The sequence below is a fragment of the Bos indicus genome, chromosome 26 (genome assembly GCF_029378745.1).
Source record: "Bos indicus isolate NIAB-ARS_2022 breed Sahiwal x Tharparkar chromosome 26, NIAB-ARS_B.indTharparkar_mat_pri_1.0, whole genome shotgun sequence".
NCBI lineage: Eukaryota > Metazoa > Chordata > Mammalia > Artiodactyla > Bovidae > Bos > Bos indicus.
This window is the reverse complement of record NC_091785.1, coordinates 35,266,761-35,284,253: the sequence shown is the minus strand read 5'-3', so window position 1 is coordinate 35,284,253 and position 17,493 is coordinate 35,266,761. Positions and strand designations below refer to the sequence as shown.

Sequence of the window (17,493 nt, the reverse complement as noted above, 5' to 3'; positions counted from 1 at the left end):
TGTCCAGGCCTTCTTGTACAACCAAAGACAATCGTTTCCTTTCTAGATTCCTTGATTAGCAGCTTTATAGATAATGGCAGTCCTGATCATAAACCTGATTTCATTTACACAAAATAGTAGAGTTAGCCTATCCCTTCCTGATTTAATCTTGGTGTGTGCTTCTCTTCCTTACTCATAGAAGTCCTTTATGGCATTTTTTTTTTTTAAGACTAGAGCATTTTCATCTGCATTAAAAATCTGCTCAAGCAGATATCCTTTCTCATCAATGAGTTTCTTAATGGCATCTGGGAAGTCATTTGCTCTCTCTCAGTTGGCAGAAGCTGCTTCTCCTGTCATCTTGACATCTTTAAGCCAAACCTCTTTTTAAAATTATCAAACTATTCTTTGCTGGCATTAAATTCTCCAGCTATAGACCCTTCACCTTCCTTTTGCTGTAAGTTGACATATAATGACTTCACTTATCCTTGAATAAGAGGCGGCTATAGGTGTACATTTCTTAAAGAAATCGTAAAAAAAAAAAACTTAAATAAACTGCATTTGCAATGTTAGATTAAAGCTTTTACGCAATGAGTACAAGGGTTGAGCACCTTCTGGGGTAGCAGAAGTGACAGCTTCACAAATTTCCTATTCTTTTATTTTTTACAATGGTCCTGATGCTGGATTCATTTATCTTGAAATGGCAGGTAACCGCAGCTACAGACTTCAATCTATAGGACATATCAAGCAATTAAAGTTTTTCCTATAGTGTCATGACTTTGCTTCTCAGGAGCACTTCCAGTATGACAGGTGGCACTTCATACGGGTCCCCCGGTTTCACGGTTTACAACACTGCACTAAACACGACGACAAATACACAAGAACCATGAAAGACCACTTTTTACTGTGATGTATAATTTACTGGAGAGAAGAACTGCTCATGAAGAAGATATGATTAGCATCACAAGGCATTTTAAGTGGATACTCACAGCACTTGAGCTCACCGCAATAGCAACACAAGTGGCTACAAGATTATTACAGTAGTAAACCATGTATTACTGTTAATTTCATGCAGTTATAATTTAATACTGCATCTTTACATTTATTTACATTAATTCCAACTGCAAATGGGGCCTTGTAAGGTCTTATAAGTACATGCATAACTTTTCACTAATTTTTCCTTTTTATAATAAATTTTTAAAGGCTTCCCAGGTGGAGCAAGTGGTAAAGAAGCGCCTGCCAATTCAGGAGACATAGGAGAGGCCAGATCAAACCCTGGGTCGGGAAGATCCCCTGGAGGAGGGCATGTCAAACCACTCCAGTACTCTTGCCTGGAGAATCCCATGGACAGAGGAGCCTGGCAGGCTACAGTCCATTGGGTCACAAAGAGTCGGACACGACTGAAGCAACTCGCTGCTGCTGCTGCTGCTAAGTCGCTTCAGTCGTGTCCGACTCTGTGTGACCCCATAGATGGCAGCCCACCAGGCTCCCCGGTCCCTGGGATTCTCCAGGCAAGAACACTGGAGTGGGCTGTCACTTCCTTCTCCAATGCATGAAAGTGAAAAGTGAAACACTCAGTCGTGTCTAACTCTTAGCGACCCCATGGACTGCAGCCTATCAGACTCCTCCATCCATGGGATTTTCCAGGCAAGAGTACTGGAGTGGGGTGCCATTGGCTTCTCCCTGAAGCAACTTAGCACATAAGAAATTTTAATAATACACTTTTATTTTATGGTAGTAAATGATAAATTAGTATCAACATGTATTTTATACATTCATGACATTTTTCTTAATTTTTTCAATGCTTCTAGATTATAGGGTTTGTCTGTGATTTTTTTCCAAATTGTCCCAACTACTCATATGTTTTTCCAATATATAATTGAAAAAATTCCATGTTTAAGAGGACCCATCCAGCTGAAACACATGTTGTTCACAGGTCACTTGTAGTTAATTCCTAGTCTCATACCACTGTAGTTGGAAAAGATATTTGATACAATTTCAAACTTCTTTTAATCCATTGCCCCCAAATTTAATGTTTTTAACATCATATTATCTTTTTGTTCTGTATATCCCTTAACTACATATTGTGAATACGGAAGATTTTGCTATGTTTGTCTTTTAACCTGACTACTAGCTTCAAAAGTAGCTGGTCTATTACTTCTTATTGTATGTTCGACTTTACCAATGAGATTTTCCTTTTTATAATTTTCACATTTCTACGTAGTCTCTTCTTTTCCACTTAGAGAAGTCCTGTTAACACATCTGGCCTTTAAGACCAGTTTTATGGTGCTGAACTCTTTCAGCTTTGGCTCGTCTGTGACCTCTGCATCTACCCCTTCAAATGTGACTAACTTTACCTGGTAAAATATTCTTGGCTGTAGGTATTTTCTTCTTATTGCTTTGAATGTACTGTGCCTTTCCTTTCTGGGCTGCAAAGTTTCTACTGAAAGTCAGTTTATACTCTTGACTTCCCACGTATGTACTCAGTTGCTTTTCACTTGATGCTTATGAAATTCTCTTTAACTTTAATTTTTGCCATTTTAAATATAATGTGTTTTGATGTGGACCTCTTTGGATTCATCTTCTTTCAGACTCTGTGTTTCCTGGGCCTGGATGTCTGTTTCCTTTCCCAGGTTGGTAAAGTTTTCAGACAGTATTTCTTCAAATAAATTCTCTGTCCCTTTCTCTCCCTTCTCCGCTTGCAATCTGTACATTTCATACTATCTCAGAGGTCTCTTAAACTATCCTTCTTTCTTTTCTTTTTTTCATTTTTCTGTTCAGCTTGGGTATTTTCACATCCTCTGTCTTCCAGATGGCTGGTCCTGTTCCCCTATCTCATTTAAGCCACTGTTGATTCCTTTCAGTGTTTTTTTCATTTCAGTTATGGTACTGTTCAGATTCTCACTGTGTTCATCCATTCTTCTCCCAAGTTTAGTGAGCATCTTTATGATCATTACTTTGAACTTTTTACTGGGGAGACTGCTTATCTCCAATTCGTTTAGTTCTGTTTCAGAGGTTGTGTCTCATCCCCTTATTTGGACATATTCCTCCCTCTTATTTTGCTTAATGCTCTGAGTTTATTTCTATTTCTTAAGTAGGTGGGTTATGTTTCCCAATCTTCAAGAAGTGGCCATCTGTAGGAGATTGTCCTATGGGGCCCATTATGCTTGCCTCTGGTAACCAGAACTATATGGTGAAGGGGTACCCCTATATGAGCTGTGTGTACCCCTCTGTGTGACACAGCCTACTCCTATGGGTATGCTGGTAGGCAGACGTGGGCTCTGGTCTGGTGAGCTATGAGACCATGCTTTACACAGTAGCTGCAGGCCCTCTAGATGTGGGGTAGGCTTCCTGAATAGTTGGCTGAATGGCCCAGGGAAAGTGGATGGCAGGTTCAAGGCTGCTACCAGCTCATTGGTGGTCAGGCCAGGACCTCACACGACTGTCTGCATTCCCCTGCAGGGCTTGGGGCTTGTGCCAGCCCACTGATGAGTGGGTAAGCCCCTGGTAGGAAGAGGCTAAAGGGAGAATTCCAACATGACATTTGCCAGTGCAGTGTTATCACTATCACAGTAGAGCAAGGTCTCAGAACTGTCTGCCACCAGTATCTCCATCCCAGGCAGAGATCCAGCTGCTTCCTGCTTCACTGGGAAGCTCTCCAAAATGAGCACCTGCGTCTGACCTAGGCTCCTTTCAAACTACTGCCTCAGCGCTGGAAGTGAAAGGGTTTGAGATTTTGTGCACATCCTTTAAGAGGGGAGTCTCTGTTTCCAATAGCTCTCTGGCTCTCATGAATATAAGACCTGCTGCATTTCAAAGCCAGACATTCTGAGAGCCTGTCTTTCTGGTACAGGATCAGTGGGCTGAGGAGGCCAGTGTAAGGCTCAGACCCACCACTCCTTCATGACTGTAATATTCCTACCATTTTGGATCACCAGCCCAGTGGTGTGGGTCCTGAATATACTGTGTCGCCACCTCACTTACTCATCTCATTGTGGTTCCTTAGTGTCTTTATTTTATAGCAGGAATGTCCTTTCTGCTAGTCTTCAGGTCAATGCCGTAGATAGCTTTTCTGTAATTAGTTGTAATTTTGATGTGTCCATGGGAGGAAATCAGTTCAGGTTCTTCCTACTCTGTCCTCTTGGTCACTATATTTTACGATCATTTTATTCTAACAATCCCAACAATTCTACATGTATTGAGACCTACTCTGACACACTAGAGTTAAAACCACTTAACTTTGCACATGAATTTGAGCAAACTCAGGGAGACACTGAAGGACAGGGAAGTCTGGTGTGCTGCAGTCCATGGGGTCGCAAAGAATCGAACACAACTTAGCGACTGAAGAATAACATCTTTGTTATGTCTGATGTCAATGCAATAATCAAACTGGAGATCAAGGACAAGGCAAAGGCTCCTAAGAGCCAGCCTCCGATGACAAAAGCTCTGATAGAAGAAATGGAGAAGCCTGCAACGGTTCTGAGAGATGAATGGGAATCAAGGAACAATTTGACTCTAAATCTCAGACATTTCACTAATCTAAACCTAGAAGTCACACTTAAAGAACAGATCATTTAAGGTCATTCAAATGAAAGTGCAATAGTTAAGGATGTCAAGCAAGCTGCCAAGTGAACATAACTACTTGTGGAAAGGTGTGTGACTCTTGCAACAAACATTCTTAAAACCTAGTCTTTTATAAAAAAGGTTTGTAGCTTAAGGCACAATCCGGTGTAGAGGGGTGGAATGGAGGAAGAGCTATTCCATGCAATTTTCCAGGATTTGGGCTGTTCCTAAGTCCTGCAATCTTGTAGGTCCTCATCTTTATCTCCACTGAAGCAATATATGGGGAAAGAGAGCTTGTATAACACAAGAGCTTTTAAGGGGCCAGGTCTGAAGAGGTGGACATAATCCAATTGCATGACCTCCAACCTAACTCTGATAGAAAATGGGAAACAATGCTGAATTGTGTTCAGTAAGTTTTCATAACTGACAACTAAATGAAAATCAATCTAATAGAGTTCTGGAGGATGATGTGTTGGCTTAGAAACACTGATGGCAGAACTAACATTTAAATTTGAAAGTTCCTAATAATCCAAGAGTTTTAAACTCAAAAAGACACACTCAACAATTCAAATATTTACCTGACATGGGAGATTTTATATTAATATTCAAGTTGACCTTCCTACCAGGATAAGTACTGGTTTTCCCCTTCCCAAAAAGAAATTTAGCAAGGGGTGGGGGGTGTGGAAATAATTGGGGAAAACAAAATCCTAAAATACACTAATTTACATTTGTTTTATAAAACCCTCGTGTGTTGTGCTGTGCTTAGTCGCTTCAGTTATGTCCGACTCTGCAACTCCCAGGAACTGTAACTCACCAGGTTCCTCTGTCTGTGAGGATTCTCCAGGCAAGAATACTGGAATGGGCTGCCATTGCCCTCCTCCAGAGGATCTTCCCAGCCCAGGGATCGAACCCAGGTCTCCCGCATTACAGGCAGATTCTTTACCATCTGAGCCACCAGGGAAGCCTAGAAACCCTTACTATGTCCCAAAAACTAGTCTTAAGAGGAAGGCACAACTTTGATCATCCAAAAATGGAAAAGGCACTGACATCCTCCTCTGCCTCCCACCATCAAAACAACATAGATTAAAATGAGTAATAATCTTAAATACTGCTGGTCTAAAGGTAAACTAGAGAGGAAAAATTGCTCAGGAAGAAGACTGTCCTATGGCAATATTTCTTGAAGTGTGGCAAGAACTATTAATGCTGCAATGCTTATAATAAAGCAAAATTTTGATCCCATCACAGAGCTTAAGTCACCATTTTCCAGGAGATTCTTCTTCACCCTACTTTTGAGATCCAGAGTCTTAATCCTACCATAGTAGCTGTGAAAAAGTTATGACCACTAAAGAGGAAAGATGTAAGGAAGAGAAAGGGGGGACTCAGTTATGAATTGAACTACTAAACTTAAAATATCCTGCTTACTAATAGTGCCATGTATCTCAGGTAGTTATAGTTCCAAATGCCTTTGAGAAACTTTATCTTCAATTTACTACTGATAAAAAGTAAAGCAGGAATCTGAGTCAACCCAAAAATTTTGATTAAATTACCAACATAATATCTAATAACATCAAGAATGTATATACTTGTCTCCAGAAGGAAATAAATTGCTCTAAGATCTCACCCTGCTTAATTAACTTATATGCAGAGTGCATCATGAGAAACGCTGGGGTGGAAGAAGCACAAGCTGGAATCAAGACTGCCAGGAGAAATATCAATAATCTCAGATATGCAGATGAAACCACCTTTATGGCAGAAAGTGAAGAGGAACTAAAAAGCCTGTTGATGAAACTGAAAGAGGAGAGTGAAAAGTTGGCTTAAAGCTCAACATGCAGAAAACGAAGATCATGGCATCTGGTCCCATCACTTCATGGGAAATAGATGGGGAAACAGTGGAAACAGTGTCAGACTTTTTTGGGGGGTGGGGCTCCAAAATCACTGCAGATGGTGACTGCAGCCATGAAATTAAAAGACACTTACTCCTTGGAAGGAAAGTTATGACCAACCTAGATAGCATATTCAAAAGCAGAGACATTACTTTGCCAACAAAGGTCCATCTAGTCAAGGCTATGGTTTTTCCTGTGGTCATGTATGGATGTGAGAGTTGGACTGTGAATAAAGCTGAGTGCTGAAGAATTGATGCTTTTGAACTGTGGTGTTGGAGAAGACTCTTGAGAGTCCTTGGACTGCAAGGAGATCCAACCAGTCCATTCTAAAGGAGATCAGCCCTGGGATTTCTTTGGAAGGAATGATGCTAAAGCTGAAACTCCAGTTCTTTGGCCACCTCATGAGAAGAGTTGACTCATTGGAAAAGACTGTGATGCTGGGAGGGATTGGGGGCAGGAGGAGAAGGGGACGACAGAGGATGAGATGGCTGGATGGCATCACTGACTCGATGGACATGAGTTTGAGTGAACTCCGGGAGCTGGTGATGGATAGGGAGGCCTGGCGTGCTGCGATTCATGGGGTTGCAAAGAGTCGGATACGACTGAGCGACTGAACTGAACTGAATATCTTATATACAATAAATAAAACAACAAAGGAAAACACTAATTAACTAGATCAGTGGTTCTCAATGGGGATAAATGTGCAGGTAACAATTATCTCCATAATTATAGAGTTCTAATGGACCATATTAAAATAACTAAAAAAAGAGGCAGAGGATGATAGATGACCTGAATGCACAAGGCAATTCCACATGACAATAAGAGTCAATCCAAATTTTATACCTTGGAAAAGAGAAAAGAAAGAGTTTTGTCTATAATTATTTGACAGTAGAACCTAACCATTTTACCTATAAACAAAAATTCGTTTTCCATGTTTATAATATATAGTGAATTTTCTAGGAATGCTGTTACCACATAAGTTGAAAATAGACCATATATAATTTTATTCAGAATTTAACAAAGATGAATTCAACATTTCAGAAAACTTCATCAACAAATACTTATGCAATTCATACAGCACACATTTTGGAATATGTGTCCAGAGAATGTTTCAGACTCCTTCTAAGAAAATAAGAACTAATTTTGTTATTTTAATCCTATCCTATATATTTAAAAGAATTGTATTCCTATGATATAAAATATACATGGTAAAAGTTACATATTAAAACTATTTATTTGAGTAATGCCAATTGATTTTCAGCTAGGAATTCTGATGGCATTCCCAGAAGCCCAAAACACAACTCTACCAGCTTGGTATTACTGTGTGTTTTTCCAAATTATCCTCTATTTCCTATTGTCTAAGAAATGATATAGTTTCCAAGGTCTTTTTAAGTTTCAGAAATACAATGTGTGCTTTGACATGTGGTAGGGTTTCAGGTAGAATGAATGCTTTCTGTGACACTTTATCTAAATCTTACCTATATTTTAATCTAAGGAATTATTTTGGCAAAGGGTCAGACACGACTAAGCAACTGAATTGAACATTTACAAATAAGATCCAGCTAATACTTGAGAATATAATACTTCTTTATTTTCTCCATTTCAACAGCCTATCACTTATCTTGGTGTAAGATCTCTAATTTCTAATCTACCATCTTCACTGGGTCCAGAGTGGACGGAAGGAGTTTCAGAGACTCCTTCTACTTGACCCTTTCTACGTAACAGCTCTTTACCCAAGAGTCAGAAGACCAACAAGAGGTTCTGTCAGCTGCTACATATATCCATTCCAATCATGCACCCTATAGGGACAGGAAAATGACCACAGAGTGAGTTTACAGATCAATGTAGGGGGCTTCCCTGGTGACTCAGACTGTAAAGAATCTGCTTGCAATTCGGGAGACCTGGGTTTGATCCCTGGATCTGGAAGATCCTCTGGAGAAGAGAATGGCTACCCACTCCAGTATTCTTGTCTGGAGAAATCCAAGGACAGAGGAGCTGGCGGGCTACAGTCTACAGGTGGCAAAGAATTGGATACAACTGAGGGACTATTGCTATCACACTTAATTAAAAAGATTTGGACCAGAAAAAATGCTTGGGATGATTTCTATTTTTTTGAATTTACCAAGGCTAGCTTTATGGCCCAGGATGTGATCTATCCTGGAGAGGGTTCCATGTGCGCTTGAGAAAAACGTGAAATTCATTGTTTTGGGATGAAATGTCCTATAGATATCAATTAGGTCTAACTGGTCTATTGTATCGTTTAAAGTTTGTGTTTCCTTGTTAATTTTCTGTTTAGTTGATCTATCCATAGGTGTAAGTGGGGTATTAAAGTCTCCCACTATTATTGTGTTATTGTTAATTTCTCCTTTCATACTTGTTAGCATTTGTCTTACGTACTGTGGTGCTCCCGTGTTGGGTGCATATATATTTATAATTGTTATATCTTCTTCTTGGATTGATCCTTTGATCATTATGTAGTGACCTTCTTTGTCTCTTTTCACAGCCTTTGTTTTAAAGTCTATTTCATCTGATATGAGTATTGCTACTCCTGCTTTCTTTTGGTCCCTATTTGCATGGAAAATCTTTTTCCAGCCCTTCACTTTCAGTCTGTATGTGTCCCCTGTTTTGAGGTGGGTCTCTTGTAGACAACATATGTAGGGGTCTTGTTTTTGTATCCATTCAGCCAGTCTTTGTCTTTTGGTTGGGGCATTCAACCCATTTACGTTTAAGGTAATTACTGATAAGTATGATCCCGTTGCCATTTACTTTATTGTTTTGGGTTCGAGTTTATACACTGTTTTTGTGTTTCCTGTCTAGAGAATATCCTTTAGTATTTGTTGGAGAGCTGGTTTGGTGGTGCAGAATTCTCTCAGCTTTTGCTTGTCTGAAAAGCTTTTGATTTCTCCTTCATACTTGAATGAGATCCTTGCTGGGTACAATAATCTGGGCTGTAGGTTATTTTCTTTCATCATTTTAAGTATGTCTTGCCATTCCCTCCTGGCTTGAAGAGTTTCTATTGAAAGATCAGCTGTTATCCTTATGGGAATTCCCTTGTGTGTTATTTGTTGTTTTTCCCTTGCTGCTTTTAATATTTGTTCTTTGTGTTTGATCTTTGTTAATTTGATTAATATGTGTCTTGGGGTGTTTCTCCTTGGGTTTATCCTGTTTGGGACTCTCTGGGTTTCTTGGACTTGGGTGAATATTTCCTTCCCCATTTTAGGGAAGTTTTCCACTATTATCTCCTCAAGTATTTTCTCATGGTCTTTCTTTTTGTCTTCTTCTTCTGGAACCCCTATTATTCGAATGTTGTGCGTTTAATATTGTCCTGGAGGTCTCTGAGATTGTCCTCATTTCTTTTAATTCGTTTTTCTTTTATCCTCTCTGATTCATTTATTTCTACCATTCTATCTTCTAATTCACTAATCCTATCTTCTGCCTCTGTTATTCTACTATTTGTTGCCTCCAGAGTGTTTTTAATTTCATTTATTGCATTATTCATTATATATTGACTCTTTTTTATTTCTTCTAGGTCCTTGTTAAACCTTTCTTGCATCTTCTCAATCCTTGTCTCCAGGCTATTTATCTGTGATTCCATTTTAGTTTCAAGATTTTGGATCAATTTCACTATCATTATTTGGAATTCTTTATCAGACCAAAATTCCATTTATAACCTGGTCCTGTAAGTTTCCATGCTAACAAAGGGGCTATGATTCATCTCCAAAGGCCGTAGCACTATCTAATTTTTTTAATATAAATTTATTTATTTTAATTGGAGGCTAATTACTTTACAATATTGTATTGGTTTAGGAAAATTCATTAAGTTCTAGAGATGCCATTCCATCATCACTGAGAACCACTGACCTAATAAATGGATGTTTCCTTTGTCCAACCAAAATATTTTGAGCTTCATACTTACTGGGTACAATATATAACATATTATTGACTTACACTTCCTGTTTGTACCTGAGTAGAAATGAGTAGCTTTGCAACTAAAAGAGTAACAAAGATCTTCATTCTTTATGCAGAATATTGAAAGGTACAGGAAAGTAACTACTGTAGTCATGGTGAAACCATGGGAGTTGGCCAGACGATATAAGTATATACCATAATATTTTATCAAAACTTCTTCCACCTATTTTCATCTGAAATCTTTTATTTCCCACCAAGAAACATCCGTATCTATCAGAAGTATTGTCAGAGGTTGAAAGAAAAATAAATGAACCACTGACCTTCTTAAAACTTCTGACCTTCTTTAAACACACATTGAAAATGACAGACATTGTATTGTACATAATGCAAACAAGCATCACCTTCACATTGTTAACTGAGAAATTTTACAGGAAAAATATGTGTTTTCCTTAAAGTCTGCATGTTGCTCCTCAAATTGAAAAAATTTTCCAGAGAAACAATTTTCACTCATTTCATGTTAGCTTGTATTTTCATTAAATTCATTTTTTTAACTTACCAATTTTGGGTTCCAACTGTGTTCAGGCCAGTGCCAGAATGAGGACTCTACCATGGCAAGATTAATAATTTGGTGTTCCTTTAAATAAATATTTTGACCCCATATTGTAGGCCTGCCCAGGATGTCTGCTATTCCTCTCCCCCTATCTTACACCACAGGAAATGCATTGTTAAAATTTTCTCTAATTATTTCCCGTGGGGTTCATGGAAAGACTAAAAAGGGTGGGGACCTGCAACTCCACATTCCCAAGACCTTCATATTATTGATGATGAGCACTTGAGCACTAATTTATCAACTGGACATTTAAGCTTCCTGTTGGCTTCACTCCATGTTAGTCAGTATTTATCATCTCTCCCTGAAAACTCTTGCTTCTCTTTAGATTTCTGGCCATTTGGTCACCCTATAATCTCAGGACTCCAACGCTTTCAAGAAAACTCATGAATCTGCATTTGCCCAGCTTTACTTCTTTCATTGTAAAGGTGGGAATGATGCTTTTTCCAGCTCTCTACATCCTTGAGCAAAAACTAGAAATGCTATGATCATGTTCATGTTTACTTCTTTGCTTTACTAATGTTGTTTCCCCTTCCCTTTACTATATTCTATACTCAGAAAACTTGAACTCTCTCCAATTTTCATCTTAAATATGCCCTGTTCTAACTATCCTTATTCTTCCATGATAAATCAATCATTCCTTTCAGTCCTCATTCAGTATTTTCTTCATTCTATTCCATTAAATAAATTTGTTGAGCATTTACACTGTGGTACTGATGCAACAGTCCCCAAAGAGTTTCACTCAATAAAGGATACAAGCAAGTACACACATCATACATTGGAAAAATTCATAAATAGGAAGAGACGCAATTTCAGTTTGGAGAGGTTATGAAAAATCTACCAGAAGATGTGATGTCTAGCTGCATGTGCATGCTGTGCTAAGTTGCTTCAGTCATGTCCGACTCTCTGTAACCCTATGGACTGTAACTCGCCAGGCTCCTCTGTCCGTGGAATTCTACAGGCAAGAATATTGGAGTGGGTTGTCATGCCCTCCTCTGGGAGATCTTCCTGACCCAGGGATTGAACCTGTCTTTACATCTCCAGCATCAGGCGGATTCTTTACCACTAGTGCCACCTGGGAAGCCCCCTTCTAACTACATTTGTTGTTGTTCTGTTGCTCAGTGGTATCCTACTCTTTGCAACTCTTTGCTTAAAGCCAAACAGAAATTATCCTGGGAAGAAGGAAAGGCTCATTCGTAAGCATCTCAAAGCACTAATGTAAGAAAGTAGTGTAGTATATTTTGCCTAGTGTCTCCACTGAAGTAAAAGCCATGTGTTATTCATCTTCATTAATAGTAAGACGCACTCATTTAATGATTGTCTACTGACATGAGTGACTAGCTTTGCTTCCTAACGAGAGCGTTTTTTCCAGTATAAGCACATGGCAGGAAATTACGTTAAGAATGAGGACCCTACATTTCCCTGGCAGTCCAGTGGTTAAGAATCCACCTGCCAATGCAGGGGACATGGGTTCAATCCCTGGCCTGGGACGATTCCACGTACCGCATGGCAACTAAGCCCTGGAATCACAACCACTGAGTTCACACAAGGCAACTAATGAGCCCAAGCACCCTAGAGTCCGAGATCTGCACCAAGAGATGCACCAATGAGAAGAGCATGCATTGCAACGAAGAGTAGCCCTCACTCACCCCAACTAGAGAAGACCTAGTGCAACCAAAAAAAAAAAATTAATTAACTCAAAAAAAATTTGTGAGGATGCTAATGTCACCACTGCCCCAAAGTAAAATAAATAAAACAAATATTTATAGAAAAATAAATATAGGTATTTAATATAAATATGTAATGTAAACACTTTTATTTTATAAATATATTATAATATTATGTAAATAATTACAAATATAAATATAAATAAATAAAACAAGTAAAATGAAAAAGCAATGAGAGTAATTCTATCTATAAAAACTCAGACAGAGTGAAGTAAGTCAGAAGGAAAAACACCAATACAGTATATTAACGCATATTTATGGAATTTAGAAAGATGGTAACAATGACCCTATATGCGAATAGCAAAAGAGACACAGATGTAAAGAACAGACTTTTAGACTCTGTGGGAGAAGGTGAGGGTGGGACGATTTGAGAGAATAGCATTGAAACATGTATTTTACCATATGTGAAATAGATCACCAGTCCAGATTTGATGCATGAGACAGGGTGCTCAGGGCCAGAGCACTGGCATGACCCTGAGGGATGGGAAGGGGAGAGAGGTAGGAAGGGAGTTCAGGATGGGGAACACATGTACACCCATGGCTGATTCATGTTAATATACGGCAAAAACCACTGCAATATTGCAAAGTAATTAGCCTCCAATTAAAATAAATTAATTAATTTTTAAAGAAAAGAAAAAAGAAAACAAACAAAAAAACTATCTACAAAATATGCCCACAATTTAGTATTCCGATTTCTCCCATACTTGTAAAAAATGTCCCCTAATTATAGTAAGTAGCAGTAAAATGTACTTTCATCATTCAGAAATACATAAATTATTTTTCTAATATTTCATGCATATGTCAAATTTTATAACCGTACATCTAAGCTTACAAACCAATGAGTTCAGTGAATTAAAATACTGTCTCTTTCACCTGGAATCAAAAATGTGTTACTAAAGTACTACATCACATAAGAGATAATTATTATGGATGAATATGCCATTTATGAAAAAATAAAGTACAAATTTAAACTGTCAGTGTTTAAAATGATATTAGAAGCTCAACAAAAATATTTGTTGCTTAAGACCAAGATCTACTACATAAATCACTAGGAAAAGGGAAAGCAAGGAACCGGGGCAAATGAAAATGAAGGGCTCTTGTTAAGAATCTATTAAAATTTTAATACGGCAACAGCAGAACATTGAATCAGGCAAGAAGCTCTTCTAAGCACGAGGCCCTGTGCAAATGCACGTGTCACATGACCACCAAGTTAGCCCTGCTTATAACAACCAGTAAATGGCATTGCAAAATACCGGTGGCATCTCTGACTTAAAGCATAGGACTCCGCTTAATTGAATTGGTACTGAGAACAAAATAGCCTTCCTTAACAGGAATTTCCCTGTGATCTTACGCTTTGACTTTACTTTTAAGTTTAGAGACTATGGAGAAGGAATAAAAACTTGTTCTGCTCACCTTCTCTTGAAAATCTATGACACCTCAGAGACTAGCCAAAGACAGGATCATCTAACACAAAAAATGCAGGATAATTCTACAGCAAATAATATATTTGTTCTAAGTAAAAACAAGCAGAAAGATCATTTTCCAAGGCTAACAGGTTTCTTTGGATATAAACTTTTATTTATATATAGATAGATATAGTTTTGGAGATGCTTTCTTAACTTTTAAAATAATTATGTGGTTTATGTCAAATACAGTATATTATCTCTAATACAAAGACAAGTGCATGCAGATAAATAATTCAAAACTATCAAAATGACTTTAATATATAAAGAATATGAGTAAGAAAAATCATTTAAATAACCTAAAACAACTTGTGTTTAAAGTTACTTCTTTTGGAGATGGACGAGAATCAATCTTCAGATTAACAACTAAATTACAAAAAGACAAAAACCACTCATGAACTACTAAAAGCAGAGTAACAACAAGAGTGGGTTCATGTCTAACGAAATAACAGAGAAACAAAAGAAAATGAGTATAAGAAACCAACGGAAAGGCTTAATGAGATTTTGATGATCAGGATTAATAATAAAAGATTTAAAACAAAGAAAAGCACAGAAACATTGAATTTCAGTTCTTTAACAAGATGTAGAGGAAAATTATAAAGATAGCCACCCAAATTTGAGATTTCATATATAAGATGTTCTAGAAAAAATAAAAATATTTCTTTTTATCAGAAAGGTACAAAAGACAAATATTCTATGGGCTCTGTTTTAAAACTTCCACAAAATTGTCATTTAAAGGCTTAACTTTTATGAAGATTGATAAAATGCAAATCAGCATAGTTGATAATAATATTGGTTGCTTAACTAACACAACACTAAACTTCAAAGGGAAACCTGTAGTAATTACTTCTACAGAAGAAATTTAACCCACAAAAGTTCTATAAAGTAATTTTTACTTACAATTGGCACTGATCACCTTTTATTCCTTTAGTTGTGCAGAAACATTTTCCTGTGTGCATATGACAAATATTTGCATGGCCACTGCATGTACAAGCTGTAAGTCAAAACCAAAATGATATTGAATATTCCCCATCACAAACATGTACATCACATTTCAGGGAAGATTTTATTATCTTATTTTTAAAATCATCGATTATCCTCTTGCCACCCAAAAACTAGGGTTATGACATGGGTTATTTTTAATTAAAGGGAAGTTAAGTTACTCATTTAAAATTTTTTGTGAAACACTTCAAAGTCTTTGGAGAATCCTGAAGTCTAGTGTGGATCCAAATATTTATCCCATCCTTTTCTGGATGTTTTCCCATTTCTAATTTGGAACATCTACTTAATAAAATGAGTTTCAAAGAGCACAAGATCTTTAGAGTCAAACAACTTAGCTACAAAATGCACATCTATAATCACTAGTATGTTGACCTTGGGCAATTTATATAACCTCTCTAGTCTTAGTCTCTCTGTCTTCAAAAGCAGGGAGATACTCTTGGGACTTTCATGAGAATTAAATGAGATAATGTATTTTAAATTCTGAACACATATCAAGGACTTAATAACTATTACCTCCACTACTGTTACCACTGTCAACAATAAAATATAGTTTTATGTATTGTATAAAAAGTTTATTTGCCCAAAAATCATTCTTTTAAACTTCTAAAGTCATTCTCAGTTTTAGTATTCTGGAATACTACCTGAAACATGCCACAGTATAATAGTTACGCCCAGTGAATTTGGTTTATATGAACTCATTTCATTTTCTTACTCCACATTCCTTTGTTAAAGATCAGTGTTCCAAATATTTAGGACACAAACCTCCTACTTCATTGTGCCAAACATCTAATCAGCCAGTCCATTCTAGATTCTACAAGGAAGCATCTTTCTTGTATCTGACCTTTCCTTTCCATGGTGATAGCCATCACTCAAGTCCTGTCACTCACACTCTGACTGATACCAATATAATTCAGTAACTGATCATTCCACCTTCAGTTCGGCTACAATTTCCTCAACCTTCAGACATGTTTTAAAAAGATAGGGCTGATCATGCCATTAGGACTTTAAAAAACCTTTAATGAGAACTATTGTGTTTCTTCACACAATCAGCTAGTTAAACAATTCTACTGATAAAAATGAAATTTTTTGGCTTTTTCCTGATTTTCATACACGTTTAAAAATGAGATAATGAGTCACTATTTTGATCAAAATATAAAATACTGTCATGTGGAGTTATTTGCTTGTGCATTCAGGATACCTATCGTCTTCTGCCTCTTTTTTAATTATTTTAATAGGATCCATTAGAACTTTATAATTACAAAGATAATTGTCATCCCCACATTTATCCCCACTGAGAACCACTGATCTAATTAATTTGTATTCCTAGGATATAAAATCTATGTGGCAAAATATTGCAGAAACTAAGCTTCTCATTGCTTATGATCACTCGCTTTGAAAAAACACATAATTAATGTACAGTAAAAACATACAACCCTACATACACACAAAAAATAATTTTGGTAGTAGGTAGATTTTTATGAACCTCGGTTTGCTTTCTTCAAGAGATGAGATTTTCTTTCAAGATTTTCTTTCTTCAAGAGATAGGAATACCAGACCACCTTACCTGCCTCCTAAGAAATCTGTATGCAGGTCAAGAAGCAACAGTTAGAACTGGACATGGAACAACAGACTGGTTCCAAATTGGAAAAGGAGTACGTCAAGGCTGAATATTGTCACCCTGCTTATTTAACTTATATGCAGAGTACATCATGGGAAATGCTGGACTGGATGAAGAACAAGCTGGAATCAAGATTGTTGGGAGAAATATCAATGACCTCAGATGACACTACCATTATGGCAAGAAGCAAAGAAGAGCTAAAGAGGCTTTAAAGTGAAACAGGAGAGTGACAAAGTTGGCTTAAAACTCAACATTCAGAAAACTAAGACGATGGTATCCAGTCCTATCATTTCACGGCAAATAGATGGGGAAACAATGGAAATAGTGAGAGACTTTATTTTGGGGGGCTCCAAAGTCAGTGCAGATGGTGACTGCAGCCATGAAATCAAAAGATACTTGCTCCTTGGAAGAAAAGCTATAACCAACCTAGGCACCATATTAAAAGGCAGAGACATTACTTTGCCAACAAATGTCCATCTAGTCAAAGCTATGATTTTTCCAGCAGTCATGTATGGACATGAGAGTTGGACTATAAATAAAGCTGAGTGCCTAAGAATTGATGCTTTTGAACTGTGGTGTTGGAGAAGACTCTTGAGAGTCCCTTGAACTGCATGGAAATCCAACCAGTCAATCCTAAAGGAAATCAATCTTGAATATTCCCTGGAAGGACTGATGCTGAAGCTGAAACTCCAATACTTTGGCCACCTGAGGCAAAGAACTGACTCATTTGAAAAGACACTGATGC

The 17,493-nt window shown here is 37.5% G+C and overlaps 1 protein-coding gene across 3 annotated transcripts in view; it reads right to left on the bottom strand.

Annotated features, from left to right (window-relative positions):
• ATRNL1 (attractin like 1) overlaps window positions 1-17,493 on the bottom strand; it is an 808,308-nt gene that overhangs the window by 547,040 nt on the left and 243,775 nt on the right. For all 3 annotated transcript variants that reach the window (XM_070780901.1, XM_070780902.1, XR_011564298.1), the window contains one exon: window positions 15,029-15,122. In XM_070780901.1, the coding sequence (XP_070637002.1) occupies window positions 15,029-15,122 (94 nt within the window). Of the gene's footprint in view, window positions 1-15,028; window positions 15,123-17,493 lie in introns of those variants that run through there.